The sequence below is a fragment of the Trypanosoma brucei genome, chromosome 8 (genome assembly GCF_000002445.2).
Source record: "Trypanosoma brucei brucei TREU927 chromosome 8, complete sequence".
NCBI lineage: Eukaryota > Euglenozoa > Kinetoplastea > Trypanosomatida > Trypanosomatidae > Trypanosoma > Trypanosoma brucei.
In genome coordinates, this window is record NC_007281.1 from 876,267 (window position 1) to 899,475 (window position 23,209).

Here is a 23,209-nt window from a genome sequence, read left to right on the forward strand (position 1 = left end):
TACAGCGACAGTCCTCGACTGCTCGTTCCTTCGGAATAGGCCACCCTCCGCAAGTCCCCCACACCAGAAGATGTGCTACAACGGAAACGAGCAACACCCCTCGCGTCTTTAGCGCACGGTAGGGGACCCGGTGTATCTAGAAAGAACGAGGGGGGAAGGGGCCACAGCCGATGCCACTCCTAGTACCTGGTCACCAACTGCCCTCCATAAATTCTAGTCCTTCCTCACAGTGACGCATCCCTCCATGCTGTGCCAGCCGTAACGGCCCGCGCACCGCACTCGCAATGTTCTCCAGCTCTGGCCGCAAATCGTAAGTGCAACAGCTCATTACCGTCGTCATGGCTGTAGTAAGCACCAGTGGTCGGTGCCACGGCTACGTCACCTACCACCTCTAAGACTCCATCATCGGCGGCTTGAGAGCCTCCGGATTCCTGTGGAAACGGGGCTGACGAGAAGTTCACGACTCCGGTTCACAGCGACAGCGGCATATTCTGCGGCCTCACTGCTAAAATGAAGATCCGCCTCCTTCAAAAACAAAGCGCGGTTTTGAAGCAGTAGCTCACCAGGCAAAAAAAGGAACTACTTCGGCCCCCCGTTCAATGACGATCTCCACGGGAACCCAACCTCTTTGGCCAGTGACGGCGAGGACCCCTCGCGCTTCCACGCTCCGGTATAGTGCTTGCCCTTTCCTCACTCACCAGCGCGACCGCGCTTCTCAAACAGACTCGGCGTTTGCTGGTTTGGTGCGCCAACAGGTCCATACGCGGCACAATCCCGACGCAGGGAACACACCAGTACGTGGCGTGGCGACTGTGAGTTGGTGCCTGAAGCAGCACATTCGTGTCGAACTGGTTTCTTGGGGTGCACGCATAAAGTGCGTGTCTGCCGCTGCAGTCATTAACATAACATTCTCTTTCCATGCCCTTCTCGATGGTGTTCCCCTTGTATGGGCACCGACGGTCTATCGCTTTACCTCCTTTTTTACTTTTTCTTTTTTAGGGTGGGGAACACAACCACCATGCACCATGCTACAGGGGTAGCGAACGGCAGCTATCACTCGCATGCCCACTTTCCGGGGACGGTATGAGCGTTCCAAGGTGACTCCTTTTTGCTTAGCAACAGAGGCAGGGAGGGACCGCCACGAGCTGGATCGGCACAGCCGAACGTCGCGCCGCATGGCCGTATACGGGACTGGTTGACCTCCGCGCTGGCTGACGCCGGCCTATGAGTTCAAAGATCGAGAGCTGGAGCGTTTTCTCTCTTTGACCCACGGCTGGTCGTGGCGTTCTAATCCTACGTTGTGGCAGGAGGAGGGTGTGGAGTTCACTTTCCTCCGGGTGCGAGAAGGCGCCCTAATAGGGAAGATAGCTTGTGAATGCTTTCCCTTCTGGTGTGTTACCAGTCGGTGTCTGCTCTAAGCGGGGATGCCTGTGAGACGCGTTGGGTGCCGGCGCAGCAACGTGATTCTCTGTGGGCGTAGCCGTTGGTGGGGCGCGTAGCTTTATCTCTGGGGATGCTTAGTGTGCCACCACCAGTCTCGTGAGAGGGGTGTCGTGAATTTCCGCTGTCGGTGATGTTGGGGATTTTCGTTGTGTTTTCATCATGCCAGGGTGGGTAGGGGAGTTTTTTTTTTCGTTTTGAATGATGGTACGACCCGTGCGTCTGTGTCGGGGGTTGGGCAGGTCGTATTAATCTAGCTTTTCATTGCATTGATTTGCACGTCATTATTTTTATTATTGATGTGTAGGAAACGTTGATGTACTTACGTGCTTGCAAGCACGCAGGCGCGTAAACTCTTCTCGTCTATACCAATTTAATGTTTTCATTTGCTTGTATTAACACACATTGAATCCCGCCATATGGGGTCAAGTTTGTGGTACCCCACTGAGTTGCTAAGCGACAAATAGAGTTGAATGATGTCGAGTTTATTAGCGGACACTCAGTTTTCGGGGAGGGCAGGCTTACTCTCGTGGATCAACAAAATGTGCTCAGCGCAGTACCCTAGCGTTGTGTCGTTGCGCGACGGTGCTGCGTATTGTAGTGTCGTTGATGCTACTGCTAACCGTGTTGCAGAGAACTGCGCAGCATTTGGCGTACCTGAACTTACTGTTTATCAGAAGCGTGCGAAACGGTCGTCACAGCTTCTTGCTCGAGTTTCATGGGGGGCAACCCTAGCAACTTGCGCCAACCAGGATCCCTCTCTGGACAGCATTAAGGAACGAAATCAGTGTGAAAGGAACATGCAAACGCTGCAAATTATGCTTTACGAGTGCCTGCCACCGGAGTTTTCTTTGGAGATAGACGTGCCGCGCTTGGCATGTGGTAAACTGCAAGATCACGTGCAGCTGCTGAAGCGGATGCACATCATTGTAGGTAAACTTTTGACGTTATTTTCGAAACAGAGTCTTGAGCTAAGGATCCGATCGTCCAGCAACTTCGGATGTGTGGAAGGTGTGAGAATAACGCGGGCAATGATGCTCCATCGTAAAGCATCACAAAAATATATAAACGACCATTCTCCTAGTCGGCTTAAGAGGGAAGATGCCGGCATTTTTGGCGATACTCGTGGTCATTTAAGCCTGAGTACAAATCAGAAAAGTGCTCCCAGGTGCGGTAATGACAATGTTATGCCCGTAACTCCTGGAAGATATACAGTATTATCTAAAGGACAAAAAGGACCCCCTAATTCCAGGGGGACACATTCTGCTGAAGGGACTGAGCTGCGCAGCAGCCTTTTTTCGACAGCAGGTTCTGATGGTTGTGGTTCCCTTGAATCCCGCTGCAGCTCAACTACGGGGATGTCAAAACCTTTTTTTACAGTACCCCAAAGGTACTGTCATCTGCTTGGCGATTTACGGCAAGAGGTTGAGTCATACGAGGCCCTAGTGCAGGCCTCGCAGGGCCGGCATCAGCGGGGCCTCTTGGCAGGTGAATGTGGTAGTAACGATGATGCCCAGATGGTGGAACGAAGTGGTATTAGCACGTTTCATGGGGATGCGCCAGTTGTATGCTTGGAGAGCTTGGGCACACTATCTGGGAAGAGGGATAAGCTTTGGCAAACTCTTAGTGTGATACATGGCACCGCAGCTCACAGGGCAACTGAATTGGGTATAGGGGGCAACGGTAAAGCGTCAGCGCCGCCCTTGCTAGGAGATATCTTGTCAGCACTAACCTTGCAGTAGGGTACTGGAAAGATTCTAGTGGCTATGTGGTGGATTGTTCCCGCACATTTTGATACATATATTTTTTTCTTAGTGCTGTCTTAAATATTTATTTCATTTACTCCCCCTCTTTGTTCGCTCTACTACAATTGTGCTTGCTGGTACTATACCCGATACTAGTGAAAGTATTTCTTGCACGTGTCCTCTCTTCACCACGGTAGGATGTCTTTCAAAAAAGTCTTATCGTGTAGAATATTCACGGAGATACGACGGGTTTACATGTGGCGTTTGTTCTACCTAGGATATCTATTCTAATGGTGACTTGAAGATCATTGTTGTGGGAATTTTTGACTGCTGTTAACTTCCCCTCCAATTGTCGCTGGTGAACTGTGAAATTGGATTTCCATATCTGTACGTCTGTAGGAAACACATCAGCAAACCTCTATTACTGGCTTACGCACTTTTTCTGCTATCGATGTTGATGTTTCTGGGAGCTATCGGGGCAAGTGCTGTGTCGCCCGACTTTTTTTTTTTGAAACAGATATCATTTGAATGTTGACGTTTGCTTGGTTTACTTGGTGTTACCGAATCTCTCGTGTTCACCATGGAGTGTGGAGCATTGTATGCTGCGACGGTGCTAAGTATCACTGACAGTGAGGGCACGCGTGAATTACGGTGGAGCACATTATATAGGCTTTTCTCCACACAGTCACTCAGTGCGCCCTCGTGGATTCTTACAAGAGTTCTGCGCTTCCCAACACCAGAGGGTTGGGAACATAGAAAATGGAAATCTAACTGCAACCAAGCACGGCTTCGTCGCTTCAGTCTACCGGATGCAGTTTTTTTTTTTTTACTTTGCCGTTGGCTGAACTTCTTTTTTTCTTGTTGTGCCTTGAAGATGCGTTCGGAGTGGAAGGAAGAGAGATGCTCTGGACGTGGGGCCAAGGGTGTGGGATGCCATGAAGAAGTAATTTCCCGGAGGATGATTGCAAGAATATTGGTTTACATAAATGATCAGCAATAGAATATCTGTTTAGTCACAAGTATAAGGATGTGATTTTGCATTTGCTGAATCTGCACCTTTGTTCAGCGAGGCACATATCGGTTGAAGCGTCGTCCAGTGATGTGGGCAGCAGTGTTTTTTTTCTTGATTACTAGGATAGGTTATTAAACAACAACGCGATATGAGGAGATATATAACTGTGATACATGTAACCTTCTTTGCATTATTTTTCACAGATGAAAGCAGACACCGTGAGACATCCTGCCTTTGGTCCTTCAACTTACGTTGAAGGGTGTGTACGTGTGGTGAGGGAAATCCGCTGCGTAAGTTCACTAGATTGGGTAACAGAATAGATCGGCGTATTCTGCGCGATGCGTTTGCAATGTAATGAATCTTTCCATCAGAACAGGGTGATGCCCACGGGGACTTTAGACATGAAGGCTGTTGATGTCAAGCCTTTTGGGCCTTTTTTTTTCACCCTTTCTCCGCCTTTTCTACATCGTGCGTATATTCTACGTAGAAGATTTTCATTTACTCCATCGCAACTGGTCGATGTCCGCGGATAATATGTCATGAAATAACTTTCCTCTCATCATGCCTACCCCGCCATTTTCTCACGACAGCACAGTAGCAGTCACACGCCTAAAAGTCGGCAAACAACATTAAAAAGGCAAGTATTTAGGAGTTTGTAACTCAAAGATGTATTACGGGTACTTCTGAGTGGATCAGATGAGTACTGTTACACTGGTTACCGCCTGCACGCATGTTCCGCTGTAGCAGATTATTTCATCAAGTGAAACTTGGGTTCACAAAGGCCCAGCGGGAACACCAACGCAGTAAAAGAATTCGGCCCAACGTCTGCTATCGCCCGCCCATTTTAAAGAAAAGGAACCAATGATGGAATTGCAGAAGGAATATAATTGGGATACAGTACCATTTAAGAAATAGAAAAAAACAAAAATATGTTGTAATAACCATTTCAGGTACTAAATCAGAGAAAAAAAATATAAATATTTAAATAGAAGATCGATACAACAGCAAAACTGTCACACATCTCCAACAAACATGTATTACGAGAAACCCATGCTACAACACGTACAGATGAAATGAAGGAAGCGAAGAAAGCTTATAAAAAAATTAAAAGTTTAATAGTGAAATCAGTCATCGACAGCTGTATCATTATAAGACGGGCTAAAACGCTCATAGAACATTCGTAAAACAATGAAAGACCATAAAAGGATGATTAAAAAACAACAACAACAAAAAAGCGGCTGCAGACGTCCCAGGAATCTTTGTCATCATTTTTTCCTGGGAACTTGGTTCTTGGCGGCCATCTCCACGAGGCTGTAGAAAGTTCGTGGCCAATTCATACGTTCTTCAAACATTTTGGCGTTCTGCCGGAGATATTTTCCTTGGAATCTGGCGAGCCGTCGTGGAGGTCACATGACTACATTGGTCGACCTGAGCATATCGAGTCTCTGTATATGCTTTACCGTGCAACACGAGATCCTACATACCTCTTGATGGGAAAAGAACTGGCACTGGCCATTAACTTGCGTATGCGCACACCATATGGGTTTTCTTCCGTAAGTGATGTAAGGTACCCGCATCATGATGGTGTTCACAGAGACTCGATGGAGAGTTTCATGATCGCGGAGACCCTGAAATATTTGTATCTCTTGTTTGACGAGTGCAACGCTGTTCACATGCAGGGACGGATGGGCGGTCGCGCCTCACCGCATTGTGTTATGGACAGCGGTAGCGGCAGTAGCGTCAGCCACGTGGGGTGGGTTTTCAACACTGAAGCTCATCTGTTTCCTAATTCTGCCGAGTGGTGGGCGCCTACTTCCTTGGAGACCTTGGACAAGGAGGCTGAGGATCCCGCTGCTGCGCTCAGGCGCCAGCGTTTGGAGGTAATTGACGGTTTGCTCGCGAGTTTTGAGGAAGTGGACGGTGAGGTTGTTGGGGCGAATGATAAGGGTGGTGCAGCCCTGTACCAGTTCCACTGTGCCAATCACGCCCTGAGTGATATAGGGAGGCTGTCGAAGTCTGTGTTTCGATAATTTGTCGAGGCGCAAGGATGTATTAGCATAGTTTGCGCAGCGTACCGTTCTTGGTTTTCACCCCGTGGTTGCTTGGACTCCTCCCCTGCTTGAAAGTTCTGTTTGTCCCTCTGTACACGAACTTGCTGTGCGTAACTGCCGTTCTTTATTGCTTTGTGCTTGAGCTGCTTCTCTCCGCTGTTGGCTCCACGATGAATGCTCACGAGGATCAACGTTTTTGAAGATGCCGTGGGTTCGTGCTTTACTAGTTCTCGTGACGGTATTTTTTGTCCGTCTTCCGTCCGTGATGAGAGAGGAAAGGTTCCACCAGTACGGAAATGGTGAAAGTAGAAAGTTGCATAATGTCAGCGATATGCATCCTATTCAAGCTGAGATGCTTCCTTATGTGCGTGACATGATTGACCACGCGTTTGGTTCATACATCAAATACGCCTTTCCCAAAGATGAATTGTGTCCTGTGAGTGGTACTGGGAAGAATACGATGGGTGGCTATGGCTGGACCCTTATTGACTCTCTCGATACACTAGCAATTGCCGGGTTTCACAAAGAATTTCGTCGCCACGCGAAGTGGGTGGAAGAGCACTTGACCTTCGATATTGACGAATCAGTGTCGGTATTTGAGACGACTATTCGAGCTCTTGGAGGTCTTCTGGCTGCTCACTTCATGTACGAGGAGGGCATAGTCCCAATTATCCCTTCGGAGCACGACTACAACGGCGGGTTCTTGCGGCTCGCTGTGGATCTTGCAGATCGTCTGATGCCCTGTTTTGACACGCCCACTGGGATACCATATGGGGCGATTAATTTACGCCGTGGGGTTAGTGGTGGGGAATCGCAGCTGGCCAACACGGCCGGCGCTGGGACGTTGTTAATGGAGATGACGGTACTGTCGAGGATCACAGGCGATGAAAAATACGAGCGTGCGGCGCGGCGTGCATCTGAGGCTCTTTTTGCGGCCAGAGATTCTCAAACTGAGCTTATGGGGAATCACATTCATACTCATACAGGAATTTGGAGACATGGTGAATCATCCGTTGGAGGGAACATTGATAGCGTCATTGAATACTTTATCAAATCACATAGTATGAGTGGGGACATTGGGGACTGGGAGCGGTTCGAGAGGACTGCGAGAGCTGTGAACCGCTATGTGCGGAAGGGTGGAATGCTGCTAGCAGCTAGCATGTATAGTGGACGGCGGCTGCAGACGTCCCAGGAATCTTTGTCATCATTTTTTCCTGGGAACTTGGTTCTTGGCGGCCATCTCCACGAGGCTGTAGAAAGTTCGTGGCCAATTCATACGTTCTTCAAACATTTTGGCGTTCTGCCGGAGATATTTTCCTTGGAATCTGGCGAGCCGTCGTGGATGTCACATGACTACGTTGGTCGACCTGAGCATATCGAGTCTCTGTATATGCTTTACCGTGCAACACGAGATCCTACATACCTCTTGATGGGAAAAGAACTGGCACTGGCCATTAACTTGCGTATGCGCACGCCATATGGGTTTTCTTCCGTAAGTGATGTAAGGTACCCGCATCATGATGGTGTTCACAGAGACTCGATGGAGAGTTTCATGATCGCGGAGACCCTGAAATATTTGTATCTCTTGTTTGACGAGTGCAACGCTGTTCACATGCAGGGACGGATGGGCGGTCGCGCCTCACCGCATTGTGTTATGGACAGCGGTAGCGGCAGTAGCGTCAGCCACGTGGGGTGGGTTTTCAACACTGAAGCTCATCTGTTCCCTAATTCTGCCGAGTGGTGGGCGCCTACTTCCTTGGAGACCTTGGACAAGGAGGCTGAGGATCCCGCTGCTGCGCTCAGGCGCCAGCGTTTGGAGGTAATTGACGGTTTGCTCGCGAGTTTTGAGGAAGTGGACGGTGAGGTTGTTGGGGCGAATGATAAGGGTGGTGCAGCCCTGTACCAGTTCCACTGTGCCAATCACGCCCTGAGTGATATAGGGAGGCTGTCGAAGTCTGTGTTTCGATAATTTGTTGAGCCGCAAGGATGTATTAGCATAGTTTGCGCAGCGTACCGTTCTTGGTTTTCACCCCGTGGTTGCTTGGACTCCTCCCCTGCTTGAAAGTTCTGTTTGTCCCTCTGTACACGAACTTGCTGTGCGTAACTGGCGTTCTTTATTGCTTTGTGCTTGAGCTGCTTCTCTCCCCTGTTGCATAGGAATTTGTATACCGTTTTGGGTTTTGTAGGCGGTGATTATGAAAGGCGCTCAGTTTTTGAAGATGCCGTGTGTGCGTGTTTTACTAGTTCTCGTGAGGGTATTTTTTGTCCATCTGCCTTCTTTTGCTTTTGGGGATGCGTTTCCTGTGAATGGTGCGCGAGGAGGTAACAGCCAGGGCTACAATACCGATGGCATGCATCCTATTCAAGCTGAGATGCTTCCTTATGTGCGTGACATGATTGACCACGCGTTTGGTTCATACATCAAATACGCCTTTCCCAAAGATGAATTGTGTCCTGTGAGTGGTACTGGGAAGAATACGATGGGTGGCTATGGCTGGACCCTTATTGACTCTCTCGATACACTAGCAATTGCCGGGTTTCACAAAGAATTTCGTCGCCACGCGAAGTGGGTGGAAGAGCACTTGACCTTCGATATTGACGAATCAGTGTCGGTATTTGAGACGACTATTCGAGCTCTTGGAGGTCTTCTGGCTGCTCACTTCATGTACGAGGAGGGCATAGTCCCAATTATCCCTTCGGAGCACGACTACAACGGCGGGTTCTTGCGGCTCGCTGTGGATCTTGCAGATCGTCTGATGCCCTGTTTTGACACGCCCACTGGGATACCATATGGAAAGGTTAATTTACGCCGTGGGGTTAGTGGTGGGGAATCGCAGCTGGCCAACACGGCCGGTTCTGGGACGTTGTTAGTGGAGATGACGGTACTGTCGAGGATCACAGGCGATGGAAAATACGAGCGTGCGGCGCGGCGTGCATCTGAGGCTCTTTTTGCGGCCAGAGATTCTCAAACTGAGCTTATGGGGACGTATGTGTCTGTGAGTAGTGGCGGTTTTTCCTCTTCGGAGTCTTCTGTGGGTTCTGGATTAGACAGCGCCATTGAATACTTTATCAAATCACATAGTATGAGTGGGGACATTGGGGACTGGGAGCGGTTCGAGAGGACTGCGAGAGCTGTGAACCGCTATGTGCGGAAGGGTGGAATGCTGCTAGCAGCTAGCATGTATAGTGGACGGCGGCTGCAGACGTCCCAGGAATCTTTGTCATCATTTTTTCCTGGGAACTTGGTTCTTGGCGGCCATCTCCACGAGGCTGTAGAAAGTTCGTGGCCAATTCATACGTTCTTCAAACATTTTGGCGTTCTGCCGGAGATATTTTCCTTGGAATCTGGCGAGCCGTCGTGGAGGTCACATGACTACATTGGTCGACCTGAGCATATCGAGTCTCTGTATATGCTTTACCGTGCAACACGAGATCCTACATACCTCTTGATGGGAAAAGAACTGGCACTGGCCATTAACTTGCGTATGCGCACACCATATGGGTTTTCTTCCGTAAGTGATGTAAGGTACCCGCATCATGATGGTGTTCACAGAGACTCGATGGAGAGTTTCATGATCGCGGAGACCCTGAAATATTTGTATCTCTTGTTTGACGAGTGCAACGCTGTTCACGTGCAGGGACGGATGGGCGGTCGCGCCTCACCGCATTGTGTTATGGACAGCGGTAGCGGCAGTAGCGTCAGCCACGTGGGGTGGGTTTTCAACACTGAAGCTCATCTGTTTCCTAATTCTGCCGAGTGGTGGGCGCCTACTTCCTTGGAGACCTTGGACAAGGAGGCTGAGGATCCCGCTGCTGCGCTCAGGCGCCAGCGTTTGGAGGTAATTGACGGTTTGCTCGCGAGTTTTGAGGAAGTGGACGGTGAGGTTGTTGGGGCGAATGATAAGGGTGGTGCAGCCCTGTACCAGTTCCACTGTGCCAATCACGCCCTGAGTGATGTAGGGAGGCTGTCGAAGTCTGTGTTTCGATAATTTGTCGAGGCGCAAGGATGTATTAGCATAGTTTGCGCAGCGTACCGTTCTTGGTTTTCACCCCGTGGTTGCTTGGACTCCTCCCCTGCTTGAAAGTTCTGTTTGTCCCTCTGTACACGAACTTGCTGTGCGTAACTGGCGTTCTTTATTGCTTTGTGCTTGAGCTGCTTCTCTCCCCTGTTGCATAGGAATTTGTATACCGTTTTGGGTTTTGTAGGCGGTGATTATGAAAGGCGCTCAGTTTTTGAAGATGCCGTGTGTGCGTGTTTTACTAGTTCTCGTGAGGGTATTTTTTGTCCATCTGCCTTCTTTTGCTTTTGGGGATGCGTTTCCTGTGAATGGTGCGCGAGGAGGTAACAGCCAGGGCTACAATACCGATGGCATGCATCCTATTCAAGCTGAGATGCTTCCTTATGTGCGTGACATGATTGACCACGCGTTTGGTTCATACATCAAATACGCCTTTCCCAAAGATGAATTGTGTCCTGTGAGTGGTACTGGGAAGAATACGATGGGTGGCTATGGCTGGACCCTTATTGACTCTCTCGATACACTAGCAATTGCCGGGTTTCACAAAGAATTTCGTCGCCACGCGAAGTGGGTGGAAGAGCACTTGACCTTCGATATTGACGAATCAGTGTCGGTATTTGAGACGACTATTCGAGCTCTTGGAGGTCTTCTGGCTGCTCACTTCATGTACGAGGAGGGCATAGTCCCAATTATCCCTTCGGAGCACGACTATAACGGCGGGTTCTTGCGGCTCGCTGTGGATCTTGCAGATCGTCTGATGCCCTGTTTTGACACGCCCACTGGGATACCATATGGAAAGGTTAATTTACGCAGTAAAAGTAAGGAAATGTGGATTTCGAGATCAAATACAGCTGAAGTTGGCACGATGTTAATGGAAATGACGGTACTGTCGAGGATCACAGGCGATGAAAAATACGAGCGTGCGGCGCGGCGTGCATCTGAGGCTCTTTTTGCGGCCAGAGATTCTCAAACTGAGCTTATGGGGACGTATGTGTCTGTGAGTAGTGGCGGTTTTTCCTCTTCGGAGTCTTCTGTTGCAGGGAACATTGATAGCGCCATTGAATACTTTATCAAATCACATAGTATGAGTGGGGACATTGGGGACTGGGAGCGGTTCGAGAGGACTGCGAGAGCTGTGAACCGCTATGTGCGGAAGGGTGGAATGCTGCTAGCAGCTAGCATGTATAGTGGACGGCGGCTGCAGACGTCCCAGGAATCTTTGTCATCATTTTTTCCTGGGAACTTGGTTCTTGGCGGCCATCTCCACGAGGCTGTAGAAAGTTCGTGGCCAATTCATACGTTCTTCAAACATTTTGGCGTTCTGCCGGAGATATTTTCCTTGGAATCTGGCGAGCCGTCGTGGATATCACATGACTACATTGGTCGACCTGAGCATATCGAGTCTCTGTATATGCTTTACCGTGCAACACGAGATCCTACATACCTCTTGATGGGAAAAGAACTGGCACTGGCCATTAACTTGCGTATGCGCACACCATATGGGTTTTCTTCCGTAAGTGATGTAAGGTACCCGCATCATGATGGTGTTCACAGAGACTCGATGGAGAGTTTCATGATCGCGGAGACCCTGAAATATTTGTATCTCTTGTTTGACGAGTGCAACGCTGTTCACATGCAGGGACGGATGGGCGGTCGCGCCTCACCGCATTGTGTTATGGACAGCGGTAGCGGCAGTAGCGTCAGCCACGTGGGGTGGGTTTTCAACACTGAAGCTCATCTGTTCCCTAATTCTGCCGAGTGGTGGGCGCCTACTTCCTTGGAGACCTTGGACAAGGAGGCTGAGGATCCCGCTGCTGCGCTCAGGCGCCAGCGTTTGGAGGTAATTGACGGTTTGCTCGCGAGTTTTGAGGAAGTGGACGGTGAGGTTGTTGGGGCGAATGATAAGGGTGGTGCAGCCCTGTACCAGTTCCACTGTGCCAATCACGCCCTGAGTGATGTAGGGAGGCTGTCGAAGTCTGTGTTTCGATAATTTGTCGAGGCGCAAGGATGTATTAGCATAGTTTGCGCAGCGTACCGTTCTTGGTTTTCACCCCGTGGTTGCTTGGACTCCTCCCCTGCTTGAAAGTTCTGTTTGTCCCTCTGTACACGAACTTGCTGTGCGTAACTGCCGTTCTTTATTGCTTTGTGCTTGAGCTGCTTCTCTCCCCTGTTGTATAGGAATTTGTATACCGTTTTGGGTTTTGTAGGCGGTGATTATGAAAGGCGCTCAGTTTTTGAAGATGCCGTGTGTGCGTGTTTTACTAGTTCTCGTGAGGGTATTTTTTGTCCATCTGCCTTCTTTTGCTTTTGGGGATGCGTTTCCTGTGAATGGTGCGCGAGGAGGTAACAGCCAGGGCTACAATACCGATGGCATGCATCCTATTCAAGCTGAGATGCTTCCTTATGTGCGTGACATGATTGACCACGCGTTTGGTTCATACATCAAATACGCCTTTCCCAAAGATGAATTGTGTCCTGTGAGTGGTACTGGGAAGAATACGATGGGTGGCTATGGCTGGACCCTTATTGACTCTCTCGATACACTAGCAATTGCCGGGTTTCACAAAGAATTTCGTCGCCACGCGAAGTGGGTGGAAGAGCACTTGACCTTCGATATTGACGAATCAGTGTCGGTATTTGAGACGACTATTCGAGCTCTTGGAGGTCTTCTGGCTGCTCACTTCATGTACGAGGAGGGCATAGTCCCAATTATCCCTTCGGAGCACGACTACAACGGCGGGTTCTTGCGGCTCGCTGTGGATCTTGCAGATCGTCTGATGCCCTGTTTTGACACGCCCACTGGGATACCATATGGAAAGGTTAATTTACGCAGTAAAAGTAAGGAAATGTGGATTTCGAGATCAAATACAGCTGAAGTTGGCACGATGTTAATGGAAATGACGGTACTGTCGAGGATCACAGGCGATGAAAAATACGAGCGTGCGGCGCGGCGTGCATCTGAGGCTCTTTTTGCGGCCAGAGATTCTCAAACTGAGCTTATGGGGACGTATGTGTCTGTGAGTAGTGGCGGTTTTTCCTCTTCGGAGTCTTCTGTTGCAGGGAACATTGATAGCGTCATTGAATACTTTATCAAATCACATAGTATGAGTGGGGACATTGGGGACTGGGAGCGGTTCGAGAGGACTGCGAGAGCTGTGAACCGCTATGTGCGGAAGGGTGGAATGCTGCTAGCAGCTAGCATGTATAGTGGACGGCGGCTGCAGACGTCCCAGGAATCTTTGTCATCATTTTTTCCTGGGAACTTGGTTCTTGGCGGCCATCTCCACGAGGCTGTAGAAAGTTCGTGGCCAATTCATACGTTCTTCAAACATTTTGGCGTTCTGCCGGAGATATTTTCCTTGGAATCTGGCGAGCCGTCGTGGATATCACATGACTACATTGGTCGACCTGAGCATATCGAGTCTCTGTATATGCTTTACCGTGCAACACGAGATCCTACATACCTCTTGATGGGAAAAGAACTGGCACTGGCCATTAACTTGCCTGCGTTGAGCTGTTTTTTTTTTTGAAAGGGTGCATCATGAATGGTTTTGGACTTAGTATTGCAGAGTATTGTTGTTTACCGTTATCTTTCTCTAAACGCACCTGTCTTCCCCGTTTATTTACATAGCTGCGTGCAAGAGGGTGAAAATTTTAGAAAGCCTACCCAACCCAACCCTCTCCGCCAGCACGGGAGACGGGTTAAAGACGCTTTCAGTACTTCCATGTCTTTGGTAAACTATCGTTAAAATTCATATTTTGTGTAGGATGATGAGGAACGCTTACTGGTTCTTCAGCATGATAATTATTTCTTATATCTTTCTTGTGGGTGGTAAAAGGGAAGCTAATGACTAAACTATTTTGCTTTTTTTATAATTTGATGATTCTGTTGGTGGATGTTTTTTATGTCCTCTGTTTTATTTTATTTAAGTTTATTTTTTTGTTTCTTTGTTGATTCTTTCCCTCTATTATATATATATTTACTGTTTTTTTTATTTTTTATTTTTTTTGTTAAACACACCAATTTATGCGCTAGTTGGTGAGTATTCCTTGAAAACATATGCTGTTTTCTTGTGTTGACCCTGTTGTGTTTCTTTATATATATGCATATATATATTTCCTGTAGATTAGCATGTTGTCTCGTTCATCTCAGGATCCCTTTACTGGGGAACTGGATTCTCTTGCCATGGTGCACGAGGTCATGAAGTTTGTTCCTTATAATCGTCGTACGTTGTGTACAATGCGGTGTGTTTCCAAACCGTATCGTCGTGCCGTGCAGCATCCTAAGGGGCCGTGGTCTTGTCATGAGGATATGATGATATCAAGATACGGTCAGTGTATTATATTTAATGCTATGGATGATGAGGACGGTCGCTCAAGCTTCCGTCTTTGCTCTGTATCGCCGGTGGGCCGGAAATTCGAGACGTTCAGCGCGAATATGCTTAGTCGGTACCACCAACGTGTAGCAGACGGGTTAACTCGCCTTGTTCTTCATCATTCCCCTGTGGAAGTGGAGTTCTTCGAAGCCCTAGCTGCGTTGACGAACCTGCGTGCACTTGAACTAGTGGCATGTCGTAACATTAAGTCGATTAGCGGAGCCAGCCATGCGGCTAACCTCGAGTCACTTGAGGTGCACCTATGCCCTCTGGAAGCAGACGGCGTTGTAGGTCTTTGCTTGCCCAGGTTGAGACGGTTGAAGTTGCGTTCTTGTTATAAGCTAACCTTTGTTAATGGGATTCCTCCAGAAACGGCTGCATCCCTGGAAGAGTTGTACCTGGAGAACTGCAATGTTTATGATGGCAGCGTTAACGAGCTGTTTGGCAACCTCACGTCGAAACTTCGTGTGCTTCACTTGCCGAGCACTCATGTTGATGCCGCTCTCACCGCTATTCCTGAGGAGGTACGTAGTGCGGGGCTTATGTCTCTGCATCTCCGTGAGACTCCCTTGAGATTTGAAACGCTATGTGAGCTGGCACCCTCGCTACAGGATAAACTGGAGTTCCTCTCGCTGGAGGGGTGCACAGGGTTGGAGAGTTTTGAACCTCTGGGAAGGTTGCAGCAGCTTCGATTCCTGGATGTTTCCGGATCATTCCATGGTGAAGGCCTGCACTTTCTCACATGCTGTACAAAGCTAGAACTGTTCCGGATGGGTGATTCACAGATAGAGAATATCATGTTTCTTTCGTCCTTGCAGTTTCTTCGTGTGTTGGACGCACCAAAGTCTGTTCTTAGCGATCCTTCGCTGATGTTTCTTGAAGCTCTCCCCATGTTGGACACGGTTGTCCTTACAGGTTGCATCCTTATCACTAATGTCAATGTACTGTCCACGTGCCCGAGAATTCGTCGGATATTTTGTGCCCGAACAAGCGTCACAAATGAAGGTGTTACGCTCTTATCGGACTGTCCTGAGCTAGAGGAGCTTGATCTTCGAATGACTGCGGTCACCGATGTTAATTTCCTCGCAGATTGTTCTTCTTTAAAGAGCATAAACGTGGGAAGCGCAGTGACAAGTATTGATGGCCTTCAGTTATTGTTAAATAAAAAGGGATTAGAGGTAATTCACGACTCTTTTGATATGGAAACGGATCTCACGGACATGTAGAAGAGGTTTAAAATGAGGAAAATATACTTTGGAGCGGTGGAGAGTGCTTGCTGAGGTCGGAGAGAGGAGCTGAATGGGGGATTTTGTGGAGGAGTTAGAACATTGTGTTTGTTGTTGATGGGGATCGTGCGATGTCCCTCTACCGTTTCGATTCCGCCTCCTTTCTTCCTTACTCGTGTAATGCCGCTGTGTGAAGCGTTGGCCGTTTGGCGTTACCGTTTTCCCTTATTTTCTGTTTCTACCACTGTCGTTACGCTGCCCAAGTTTCTGGTTATGATAAATGCTACCGTACCCCGCTGCTCCCTTTCGTCTGCTTTGTAGACGTATAAATGTTTGTGTGTGCTCTTCGCCGTGCGTACCTCATCGGGGATCGCTGATTATATCCGACTTTTTACTCACATTTGTACGGGGGATGCTCTGTGCCCTTGTGCCGCAGGGCGGTAGTGCTGGTTGGTTTCGTTGCGTCCTCAAAGTGCGAATGATGTGCGACATGTCTGTTGGGGCAACTCTATGTGTAAGAGTGCCAGGATGTGACAGCTACGGCTTTCACTGCGTGGCGGACCAGAACGTTAGTTCTGTTTGATGTCGTACTGCGTAAATGCAGTCGAACAAACGCTAGTAATCCCTACTTCTGGTCACGATGTGCGGTCGCGGCCAGTAGAAGTTGACATATCGAACTTTGGTGTGTGTACAGGTTGTGTGTTTGCTTTTTACTGACCCTCGACGTTTTTGAGAGGTGCATTTCACGGGCAGCGGGGAGCCTTTGAGGTGTGCGGTAGGTATACCATTGTGTTTGTCGAGGGTTTTCAACCCGTACCCACGTCCACTAAACCAAGGTGGAAAGAGTTTAGTTGGTTTCGCGGGGAAATACGGGTGGTGCCGCCTGTTTTCCTTCGGGGAATTGAACCATCTCTTTTTCTCATTTTGTGCTTGCATGTGTGCGTAGGAGCAATGAGAAAAGATACACCCTCTAGCTTTTTACACTTGTCGAGAGTGCGGCGGAGCGAGCGAAGGGGCATTTTTTACCCGCCGACAGAGCTCCCGTGGTGCAAATGTTTGCTCTCTGAAACGCGTTTAGGGGTTAGAAGGAAACGTTGGTGTGCACCTCTTCCCCATGTTTCCCTTTTCCCCCCTTGATGCTACTCTTCGTTCCTTACCGCTTCTCCCTGATCTTCCGGACTTCGGTTTACTTAGGCATCTGCTTCCGTCTTTCCTCACTTTCTCCCTTCACGTCGTGCTGTGCTGGCAACACAATAGCTTTTCCTTGCCTCACCCGTGGAAGCTAGCACTGCCTTTCTGAAGGGGAGGCGCACCGTTTCAGCTGTGCGGAAGGGTAACGTCTACGCGTTTTTGTGAGTCGCTTGCGCTCTACCATCTGCGTCTTTGTTTGAAAGGGGCGTGGAGGAAGAGGAAAAGGTGAAGTGTTGGTGAGGCGCGAGAGAAGATCGGATGGGCGGGAACCGACGGCACATGGGCAGCATCCCTGGCAAAAGTGATGTCGGGGAACCGGGAGCTGATTTGCCTCCAGCACCACCTGTCGATCTGTGCGATGATCAGTTACGGATGGCTAGCACCATCAAATCGTTTCATTACAAGTTACAGCAACGGATGACTACTGCAGGTGATAGGACTTGCACCCAAGAAACGGAGGAGGAGAGGTGGTTTCGCCTAATTGCCGAGGAGAGCGAGCAAATGAAGTCGTACACAGCTGCCATGCACGGCATTGCTACGCAATATTGGGACCCACAAGAGGATAAGTTGAGGGATGGAGGGCAAACAAAGAGTTGTGTTACTTGTCCACCCATCACCACCAGAGTTATTCCTTCTAATGATGCTATTTGCGTCACAAAGCGTGTGCGGGATACCGAAACTGTAGTAGTCGGAAGTGCGTGCGAGAGACAGAGAGCAGCTTGCTTGCGGCACAATGACCGGATCAAGTATTCATTGCAGTGTGTGACCGAGTATTTTCTTGGAATCTGTCGCGTACCACCGTTGATAGCATCAGGAGACACCAACCGCAGCACCTGCAGTGAGGTAGCAGATGTGTTGTCTTGCTCAGCGGTGGCGGGGGCCGTATACTATGAGAAGCTTCCCCTCTTAGCCTCTTCGTCGGTGAAGAGGTGGCGAAGGACTTATTACGATACTCATGGTCGGCAGGCATATCCTTATGAGATCGACGCCGAAGCTTACCGAGTGTTGTTGGCGTCGGAAAGAACCGTGAGAGATGGTAATACTGCAGCGCCAGTGTGCCCGCTATCGTCGTCTGGGCTTGTTACTACCGGCACTGCCGGAGGTACAGCAGCTAACTACATGACGATGTCACGCACGGAGGCTTGCCGCCGGATCAATCTTGACTGCCCGCATCCACGGTTACTTGGCCAGCAGAGGGTCCCACCGTTGCTTGTTCTCGACATTGGTTCGTGTTACGGTCCGTTTGGTGGTAGGATCGTTACGAACGGCGTTCTGCAGGTGCCGTTGGCGGTGACGGCGCTAGATTTGAGTCCCTACGAGGGTAGTGGTGTCATTAAGGCTGACTGGCTCGCTATCCGTTTTCACGATAGTGACGGAGCTACGGGGCGGTGTAGTTGTGATGATGAGGGCTGTATAAGTGGGACGACTTTCGATGACCATGGCCACGCTGATTGCGGTGTATCACTCGTTAGGTGGTGTGATGAAGAGAGTGGTAAATACGAAGGGACGGGAAGTGCCAGGAGGATTCTTTCTCTTGCGCGTGGTGCGTTCGATGTGGTTTTCTTTTGCCTGCTGCTTTCATTCTTGCCACATCCTAGGTTACGATACCGTGCCTGCCTGCATGCCTACCTGGCCCTGAAGGACGGGGGTCTGCTTGTGATTGTTAGCACGCGGACTCAGGGCGCTCGACGCAGCCTCTGGGTTGACGAATGGATTAAGTGCATAGAAGGAATCGGGTTTAAGAGAGTGCACAAAAACGTAATGAAACAGATTGTCGGGTTGAGTTTCAGCAAACAGCCAGCCAGTGAGGTCAGCGGTGACGACTCTGTGTTGTGTGGTGCGGAGGCGTGGGTGGAACGCATGATGAACCGCGCAGATGCGCTAGGTGGTCTCCGCACCATCGGCGATGAAAGCCCATGGTGAATGTGCTGGTCTCTGTTAGGTTTACCGATAACATGGGTGTGGTACTAGTCTCCACTTCTTGGAGCGAAATCTATCGCTTGCCCTGTTTCATATCTTGTGTTTCTTCTCGTTCGTCTGACGTGGCCAATGTGGTTGTGTGTGCTAGTTATTTTGCTGCTACACTGTGCGTACCATGTGGTTGCATGCATGTTCGTCGTGTGTGGTGTGGGGGCAGTTTGTGCGCGGCATTTCGAGAGGGATGTTCCCACTTCCCTCGTTGCTACTGTTTGTGTTTCCTCTCCGTTGTGGTTTGCGAGCAGCGCTTGACCGTAGGCAGATGTCGGCCCTTCAGGGTTGGCACCAAGTAACGTGCATCTGCGTTTTTACCCATTAATGAGGAAACACTGTTCTGAAGGTGCGGTACACTGTTCTTCACATTTTCTTACATTAGCCCTCGTAGAAAACGCGTAGTACCCAAATTTTTTATTGTTTTACCCGGCGGAAGATGGAGTTGCATATTTTCGACTTCGACGGGACCATATTCAACTCTCCAACGCCCTCCGCCCGTTTGAAAACCACGCAGGGATCGAGGGTATATGGGCAACTGATGCGGCCGCTCCAGGACAACGGTTTGGGTTGGTTTCAGAGTCTCAGTACGCTGTCACCACCTGCGGTGCCGGAGAAGCCAGAGGAAGAGAAGTGGTACATCGCCCCTGTCCTCGCGCGGATTCGTCAGCTGAATGAGCGCCGCAGGGATGACAAGCTTCGTGGTGATCCCGAATCGGTGCAGGTGTACGTCTTAACGGGTCGTGACGAAAAGTACCGCAGGCGGATTACGGCGCTGCTGGACAATGTGGGGCTGTTGGGGATTATGAACGGCGTGTTTCTGAAACCAAGTGAGACTTATGGCACCGTGAAGTACAAATTGGAGACAATGTACACGCTTTTGGCGAAGCACCAACCAACACAGGCTTTCTACTACGAGGATCGTATGGAGCAGGGCCAAAAACTGCTTGGGGGTATCCGTCGGCTTTCCGATGTGGTTAATAAAAAATCATCGGGTACTGGTTTTGTTTCTACGCTGATGCTGCACCCCGATGGGAGTCTGTGCCGTCTTGAGCCGGACCCTCTCAATTCCGATGAGGCAAATATAGAAAACTGCAACGCTGCCAAGCGTTGGTGGAACGACGTTTGTCGTCGCATCGACCCCTATCCCTTGTCAAGTGTCAATCCCTTTTGGTTTACACTCGTCTTTCTCGATCCTGAGCTTCCTTCTTGCAGTGATCGCATGCTTACGGCGAAGGAAGAGGACTTACTTGTGAGTGAATTGCGGTACGAAGGGGAGGCATACAGGGCAGCAAATCCCACAAAGGCACGGTCCACCTCTGATGGCCCGAGGGGCTTGCGGAAGAGAAGCTAACTTTCGTGCAAACAGAGCAATTTTAAAAATCGTTTTTCGTCCCCCTAGAGAGGGGAGGGAGGGTTTGCGTGTATGTGCATTTAGTTGAGGATGTTTGCTTCATTGAGATCAGGAGCGGTTCGGGGTGTAGTTGGTGTTTTGCTGTGTTGCTATTATTCTCTCCCCATCCCTTTCTCCATACATTGCCTCCTTGTTCACATTTGTTTGTCCCTTCTGAAGTGGCGACACCGGTTGCGCGCCGTTTCCGCAGTGGTACGAGTGCAGTTGTAGAGTGAAGGAACGGTGCCGGGAACAAACGATGTTTCGGGTCTTGTGTTGGATCGGACGGAATTCCCTCTCTTTTCTCGGAAGCTCCACAGCTTCCTCGCTCCTTAGGGAACCTTCGGTGTGGCGGCAACCCATGCTCCCTTTTCGATGTTTTTTCTTTTTGCTTCGTTCCACTCTCGCATCTTACCAACTGGTGGGAGGGGCAAGAAAGGTACTATCTTTTATTAATTGCGCACGGGTACCTGTGACCGTTTACCCCCTTTCTTTCACCCATTTGTTGTTTGTATTTACTGTTTAACATTTATATATTTTTTCACTATTCCCACTCTACTGTATCGGTGCTGTCGTATTCTACGGCCCCAAAATGTAATGGCCTATCGGGAGAGTAAAGAAGGACGAAAAGGCAACATTTGGCAGTGGAAGACAATCAAAAAGTTAATAGTGCTTCTTCACTCCGGTCGGGGACCAAGGTGATAGCAACAGCAAATATAAGCCACCGAGAAGCAATCTTAAATGAAGCGGTCACCTGTGGAGTTCCCAACACAAAAAAATTTAACTCAGATGTCAAAAGAAATAGGTAAAAAATAAAAGAAAACTTAAATTGGTCCTGGTCACATGTATATACGCATGTGTTTTTTTTTGTGGGGTGTGACTTATTTTTCATATCGCGGGAAAGTGTGGGGGTTATGTTCATATGAGACACTCGTAAGTACAGTAAGACGCCAGCAATAACAGCGTAAAACTAATAAGAGCGAGAGGGAAGAATGGGGAACAAAAGATATTTTCAAAAGGATTGCCAAGGAGTAAGAACTACTTCTCCTGCCTTCATATTCCTCCATTTTCCACAAGGGTATTAACTGTAGTCGAGCGTGTGAAAATGTTATGCTATTTTTAATGGGTAGAAAGGGACTCGCAAAACTAAGTGCGGGAGACCGGAGGTTATACGATAAATTCAATGTGCAAAACAAACGTATAAAAGGTAAATAGGGGTGGGTGTGGTGTGGGTTTCGCCGCCGTGTCAAATAACTTGTGAATACTGAGCCTGTTTTTCGTTCATTTGCCCTTGCCGTTATTGATTCTTACTTTCCTGCCTACGCTTTGTGCCTTAATATGCAAAACTAGGTGATGAGGAGTGCTCAGTTGCCATCAAAACTTTCTTCGGCTGCTGGATCATGCAAACACTGGGTTGTTTCAGTGCCTAATAGCAGCGAAAGCTATAGGTGTTTTTGTTCTCTCATCGACCGGGCCCTTCAACCGGGTACGTGTCACCCATATTCTGTTCGGTTTCGTCTTGAACACCTTCTACCCGCGGACTGGAGTCTTTTACTAGGGTGGTGTCGTCGGTTAACATCATGTGGTGGGAGCTTCACTTACACCTCTCCTGGTGACATCTCCGAGCAAACGGAAAGTGTAGGGGCTGTGGACGATTCAGAAGGGCACCCGGCAGTGGTGAACGCTGCCTTCATGCATGTTGTGGAGAGGTGCCATGGCGACTTCGTGCCCAACAACATGATTTATCATGAACTGCAGAGGCGGTACACTGTCTATGCCCCTGCGTCCCCACCGCCCCCAGAGGGACCCGAGGATTTTACCTCCTTTCTGGGTGCTCTTCAGGATAGCGTATGTGATGGTTGTTTAGCGTCTCTGTCGGAGGGTGATGGAAACGTGGGCGAGGACCCACTGGCAAGCCAGGTGCCGTCTTTGGAGGCAACGAAGCACAACCAAAAGGTGCTTGGCGTTGGTGCTGCCGCTTCAATGGAGAGTGAGGCGCATCGCCAGCAGGGGGAACTACTTTTTAACTTCTTTCCGCACCGTGTTGTGGTATCGGATGGTATACCGTGCCATTCCACCCACTTTGTTGTAATGGTCAACCTTAAACCTGTTGTCCCGTGGCACCTAATGGTGGTGCCTATACGTTGTGTTGGCACTTTGTCTGCCCTTAGTGCTGCGGAAATGGAGGATTTAGGGCATATGATTCATCTCACGATAAGTGTGCTGAGTCACGTGTTGGTGAAGCCCGCGGTGACGGGTACTGGGGACACCAGCTCTAATGGTGGTAGTCGCGTTGAAAGGGGGTGTAGTCCACACAGTATCGGTTCTCCTGTACCCGCTTCTGTTGTCGGTGGAGGGGGGTTTAGCATTGCCATTCAACAAGGGGAGCTCGCCGGTCAGACAGTTCCGCACCTCCACGTGCATGTTATTCCGTTTGACCCGCGCGGTAAGCTTGCGGGTGAACCGGAGGACGAGGAGCAACAGAGGCGGCAACCCCCGCGCACAGGGGCACAAATGCGGAAGGAAACGGAGTTCCTTAGGCCTCACTTTGTTCGATTAGCCAATGAAAAGAACATGAGAGGAATCTGCGCAACTTGCGGTTGAAAAAGATGGTGACATCTTCATGAAGTGAACGTTGCACATGGTCAGTCGTGGGGTTGCCTCGTGGAGAAGTCAAAGTGAATGGGCCTGTCCTCTGTATGCAATCACAATTTCTTAATTTTTTTTTTTTCGCGTTGATGCTGGCAGTGGCATTCGATTCTTACTTTTCCCGATTTCCGCAATCGGA

General features: G+C 49.4%; 9 protein-coding genes and 1 pseudogene across 9 annotated transcripts, besides 4 other annotated features; all 10 read left to right on the forward strand.

The window, feature by feature from the left end:
• Positions 1-23,209: part of a sequence feature (sequence corresponds to BAC RPCI93-28F14) that runs on past both edges of the window.
• Positions 1,914-3,182, forward strand: Tb927.8.2890 (hypothetical protein, conserved; the record flags this gene model as incomplete). The annotated part of the gene is made up of 1 exon (XM_842028.1): positions 1,914-3,182. The coding sequence occupies one exon, from the start codon at positions 1,914-1,916 to the stop codon at positions 3,180-3,182; it is 1,269 nt and encodes a 422-aa protein (XP_847121.1).
• Positions 5,162-5,185: a sequence feature (AT_rich).
• Positions 5,412-6,227, forward strand: Tb927.8.2900 (annotated as a pseudogene).
• Positions 5,412-13,797: a sequence feature (Repeat region, may contain misassembly.).
• On the forward strand, positions 6,451-8,217 carry Tb927.8.2910 (mannosyl-oligosaccharide 1,2-alpha-mannosidase IB, putative; the record flags this gene model as incomplete). Its single annotated transcript, XM_842029.1, has 1 exon — positions 6,451-8,217. One exon carries the CDS (start codon positions 6,451-6,453, stop codon positions 8,215-8,217), a length of 1,767 nt encoding a protein of 588 aa, XP_847122.1.
• On the forward strand, positions 8,444-10,237 carry Tb927.8.2920 (mannosyl-oligosaccharide 1,2-alpha-mannosidase IB, putative; the record flags this gene model as incomplete). Its single annotated transcript, XM_842030.1, has 1 exon — positions 8,444-10,237. One exon carries the CDS (start codon positions 8,444-8,446, stop codon positions 10,235-10,237), a length of 1,794 nt encoding a protein of 597 aa, XP_847123.1.
• Positions 10,464-12,257, forward strand: Tb927.8.2930 (mannosyl-oligosaccharide 1,2-alpha-mannosidase IB, putative; the record flags this gene model as incomplete). Its single annotated transcript, XM_842031.1, has 1 exon — positions 10,464-12,257. One exon carries the CDS (start codon positions 10,464-10,466, stop codon positions 12,255-12,257), a length of 1,794 nt encoding a protein of 597 aa, XP_847124.1.
• Positions 12,484-13,797, forward strand: Tb927.8.2940 (mannosyl-oligosaccharide 1,2-alpha-mannosidase IB, putative; the record flags this gene model as incomplete). The annotated part of the gene is made up of 1 exon (XM_842032.1): positions 12,484-13,797. The coding sequence occupies one exon, from the start codon at positions 12,484-12,486 to the stop codon at positions 13,795-13,797; it is 1,314 nt and encodes a 437-aa protein (XP_847125.1).
• Positions 14,167-14,280: a sequence feature (T-rich).
• Tb927.8.2950 (hypothetical protein, conserved) lies at positions 14,400-15,869 on the forward strand (the record flags this gene model as incomplete). Its single annotated transcript, XM_842033.1, has 1 exon — positions 14,400-15,869. One exon carries the CDS (start codon positions 14,400-14,402, stop codon positions 15,867-15,869), a length of 1,470 nt encoding a protein of 489 aa, XP_847126.1.
• Tb927.8.2960 (hypothetical protein, conserved) lies at positions 17,319-18,983 on the forward strand (the record flags this gene model as incomplete). The annotated part of the gene is made up of 1 exon (XM_842034.1): positions 17,319-18,983. One exon carries the CDS (start codon positions 17,319-17,321, stop codon positions 18,981-18,983), a length of 1,665 nt encoding a protein of 554 aa, XP_847127.1.
• On the forward strand, positions 19,468-20,382 carry Tb927.8.2970 (hypothetical protein, conserved; the record flags this gene model as incomplete). The annotated part of the gene is made up of 1 exon (XM_842035.1): positions 19,468-20,382. One exon carries the CDS (start codon positions 19,468-19,470, stop codon positions 20,380-20,382), a length of 915 nt encoding a protein of 304 aa, XP_847128.1.
• On the forward strand, positions 21,775-23,025 carry Tb927.8.2980 (Bis(5'-adenosyl)-triphosphatase, putative; the record flags this gene model as incomplete). The annotated part of the gene is made up of 1 exon (XM_842036.1): positions 21,775-23,025. One exon carries the CDS (start codon positions 21,775-21,777, stop codon positions 23,023-23,025), a length of 1,251 nt encoding a protein of 416 aa, XP_847129.1.